We start from the raw sequence: 3,003 nt of genomic DNA on the forward strand, positions 1-3,003 counted from the left end.
TGTGGCGGGGGCGGGGGGGGGCAGCTGCTGGGAGGAGCACAGACGCAGGAAGTGAGGTGGGGAGAGCTGCAAAGGGTGTAGGGAGACCTTCCTGGCCTGTGCAACCAGGCTGAGGACTGCTGGGCCGTGGCCTTGGTAAGTGCCTGTTCTGGCCTCCAGTCTGAGCAGGCCCTGAGAAGCCCCCTGGTGCCCTGGGGGCAGCAGAGGGCCAGGGTCTAGGAGGGCAAGGCCCTGCTGGGTGGGGGCACTGGGACCTCAAAGCAGCCTGGGTAGGCAGCCTGGGCCCTCTCCCGGTCTGGGCACACTGATCCAGCCTCCAGATGCCACTCCCTCACCCCCGGTCCTGCTGCTGGACTGCCAACTGAGTGACCGGTCCCCAGGAGGAGGCAGACCCTACAGCCTGGATGTCTGGAGAAGGGAGTGTGAAAGCATGGGGACAGCTCTCCTGCCGTGCCTCTGCTCCTGGCTCCTGCGGGGCCCACAGTGAGTGGCTCGGGCATCACCTGAGCCGGCCAGGCCTAGGCGGGTGTCTCACAGGCCCAGGGGTGACCTCAGAGGCTTCCCCAGGCCCTGGGCTTGGGCCACAGTGAGTGCAGGGGGGCCTCGGCCATGTCACAGCTGCCCTGTCCCCTCCTCACTAGCCTGTCTTGGCCATCACTGTCGTTAAGTGACAGGCGCCAGGCAGAGTGCTCCTCTACACTCGCCAGGACACCAGCACTGCAGGAAGGTGGGCGCCTCTGGGAGGGAGAGGAGCCTTGGGGTTTCCTGTGTGAGTCAGAGCTGGAGGGGGAGGTGCAGATGGGGGCTGTGGGCGGTACCAGCCCTGCTTCTTGTCCCCAGGCAGTCCTGGCTTCCCAGATGGCTACATGGGTGAGCTGGACCCCTCCTGCCCTTTGGACCTTCGGGTGTTCGGCCCTGCTCCTCTGCCTGTGGGCGCTGTGCTCGGCCTGCTCCAGGTACAGCCCCTCCTGCATTGCCCTGGGGATGCCTCTGCCCGGGCCTCGGAACACAGGTGGGTGCCTCCCCTCCCCCCGCCCCGGTCTGATGTCGCTCTCGCCCCCAGGAAGCAGGCTCCAAGGCCCAGGAGACCCTGTGCTGGGTCGCAGGACACAGTGAAGCCTGTGGAAGTGGTGAGTACCAGGTGTTCCCCGGGGCCAGGGCGGGGCCAGCAGGAGACTGACCAGCTGTCCTTGCCCCCAGTCACTGCTCAGACAGACTGCCCTCTGCCCACTCAGCAAGTCGGACACCAGACTGCATGAACTCCACCGTGGTCCACACAGCTACAGAGGTGAGCCAGCACGGTGGGGCCGCGGCTGGGCAGGGCTCTCTGCACAGCACCCAACCCTGGGCCCAGCCTGCTCCCCGCCTGGGTGACCTCTGCCCTGGCCCTTCCCCAGCCCTGCGACCTGCCAGCATGGATCTCCTGCACCCACGCTGGCTGGAGGTCTCCGTGGGCGGCACCGGGTTGCGCGCCTCCTCTGCCGTCCCCCACCAGGAGCTGCCCAGACCTCTGCCCGCTGCTGCCGCTGTGCTCCCCCTCAGCCCGGAGGCCACCTATTCCAATGTGGGGCTGGCCGCCATCCCCAGGGCCAGCCTGGCTGCGAGCCCGGTAGTGTGGGCAGGGGCAGGGCTGACCAGAAGCTGTGCCAGGCCTGGACCAGGGGCCAGCCCAGTGGTGGCTGAGTATGCTTGCCCTGAGAAACTCAAGGAGACAGATTGGGGCGCCCGGAAACAGGCTGAGGTGACTGCAGCTGCTCAGGTAAGGTGAGCGGAGGGGGCAGTGCCGGGTGGGCTGGACAGGTCCTGCTTAGAGTGGCAGTGCTGACTCTGCCGGCCTGCTCTCAGGTAGACGTCCTGTACTCCAGAGTCTGCAAGCCTAAAAGGACGGGCCTAGGACATGCCACAGCCCAGCCCCTCCCCCAAGACAGGGCCCTGCCACTCAGGGGCCTGGGCATGGACAGCGCCCCCCCGGAGAACGTGTACGAGAGCATCCGCGAGGTCCTGGGCCCCTGAGCTCTGCGGTTCGCATGAGTGGACTTCTGCCAGGCACCAGGCCTGCTCCCAGGCCAGCTTAGGGAGGGGCTGAGACACCTCCCTGCCCGAACAGGTGCCTCTGTCCTTCCAGTGAGCCCCATCCCCACAGCCAGCAGTTCAAATCCTGGAGCCTGCTGCCTCTGGGAGGCTCTGAGGGGCCCACTTCCTCCACAGTCCCCAGGCCACTTCCAAATAAAGCTCCACTTGGAGGATGAACACCCCTGCCGCAGCCTGCCCTTCTTTCTTTCTTTTTCTTTTTTTTTTTGGAGAGGTTTTATATATATTTTTTTTGCTATAGGGCCGGTACCTTTGCCAGAAAGACAGAAACAGAAAGCGAGAAATCACCCCCTGGGGGGATGGCCATGCTGCAATCCCTTCTCCATTCTCCTCTCGGGATCTTGGGCACGCACACATGCCCAGCGTGAGTTTAAGCCCCCCGGGTCCGGGGTTCAAACCGCTGTCGACGACATGGGAGTCCAGCGACATGGCCATTAAACTAACTGCTGGTCCCCAGCCTGCCCTTAAGAGCTGACGGAACGGGGACGGATGGCGGGGGCTCCCATTCTCGTGTGCTGCGCCTGAGCTCAGTGGGGTGGGGAGCCTGCGGTCGTGGCCTCCAGGCGGCGTTGGTCTTAGGGGACATCGCGGCCGGCCGTAGGGTGGCCACCCGGGTGTGGGACTTGGACACAGCTCCTCGGGAGGGCCCTGCCTCCTGGCCCTGGTGTCACACCAGGCGGGGCGGACTACGCGTTAGAGTAACCTGCTCCCGGAAGGCCGCCAAGCGGACGTGCCCCTTCCTCAGCTCCGGCGGGTCCACGTCTACGCCCAGGGCCCACCCCCGCGGCCGGGACGTGCGGGCGCCCGGGACCCGGCGGGGGCCAGGGGCCCTCTGGAAGGCGGGAGCACTCGCGGGGGCGGGGCCGTGGGGTGCTGGCCAATGGGAGCGCGGCTGGCCTGAGCCACGCCCAC

The 3,003-nt window shown here is 66.3% G+C and overlaps 2 protein-coding genes across 11 annotated transcripts in view; both read left to right on the forward strand.

Moving 5' to 3' along the window:
- Window positions 1-18: 18 nt before the first annotated feature.
- Window positions 19-2,972, forward strand: LIME1 (Lck interacting transmembrane adaptor 1). Of its 10 annotated transcripts, XM_027767701.1 has the most exons (7): window positions 19-135; window positions 381-483; window positions 841-956; window positions 1,064-1,130; window positions 1,201-1,288; window positions 1,398-1,759; window positions 2,333-2,972. In XM_027767701.1, exons 3-7 carry the CDS (start codon window positions 859-861, stop codon window positions 2,564-2,566), a joined length of 849 nt encoding a protein of 282 aa, XP_027623502.1. In that variant the 5' UTR covers window positions 19-135; window positions 381-483; window positions 841-858; the 3' UTR covers window positions 2,567-2,972. The 10 variants fall into 10 exon arrangements, with proteins under 10 accessions (XP_027623502.1, XP_027623500.1, XP_027623501.1 ...); XM_027767699.1 differs by having other exon boundaries at window positions 19-727; XM_027767700.1 differs by having other exon boundaries at window positions 19-483.
- Window positions 2,581-3,003, forward strand: part of SLC2A4RG (SLC2A4 regulator) — a 22,666-nt gene continuing 22,243 nt past the window's right edge. Inside the window, 2 exon segments of the mRNA XM_014583656.1 lie at window positions 2,581-2,601; window positions 2,837-2,961. Of these exon segments, the coding sequence (XP_014439142.1) occupies window positions 2,581-2,601; window positions 2,837-2,961 (146 nt within the window).

This window comes from Tupaia chinensis, unplaced genomic scaffold (genome assembly GCF_000334495.1).
Source record: "Tupaia chinensis unplaced genomic scaffold, TupChi_1.0 Scaffold144472_1, whole genome shotgun sequence".
Taxonomy (NCBI): domain Eukaryota; kingdom Metazoa; phylum Chordata; class Mammalia; order Scandentia; family Tupaiidae; genus Tupaia; species Tupaia belangeri.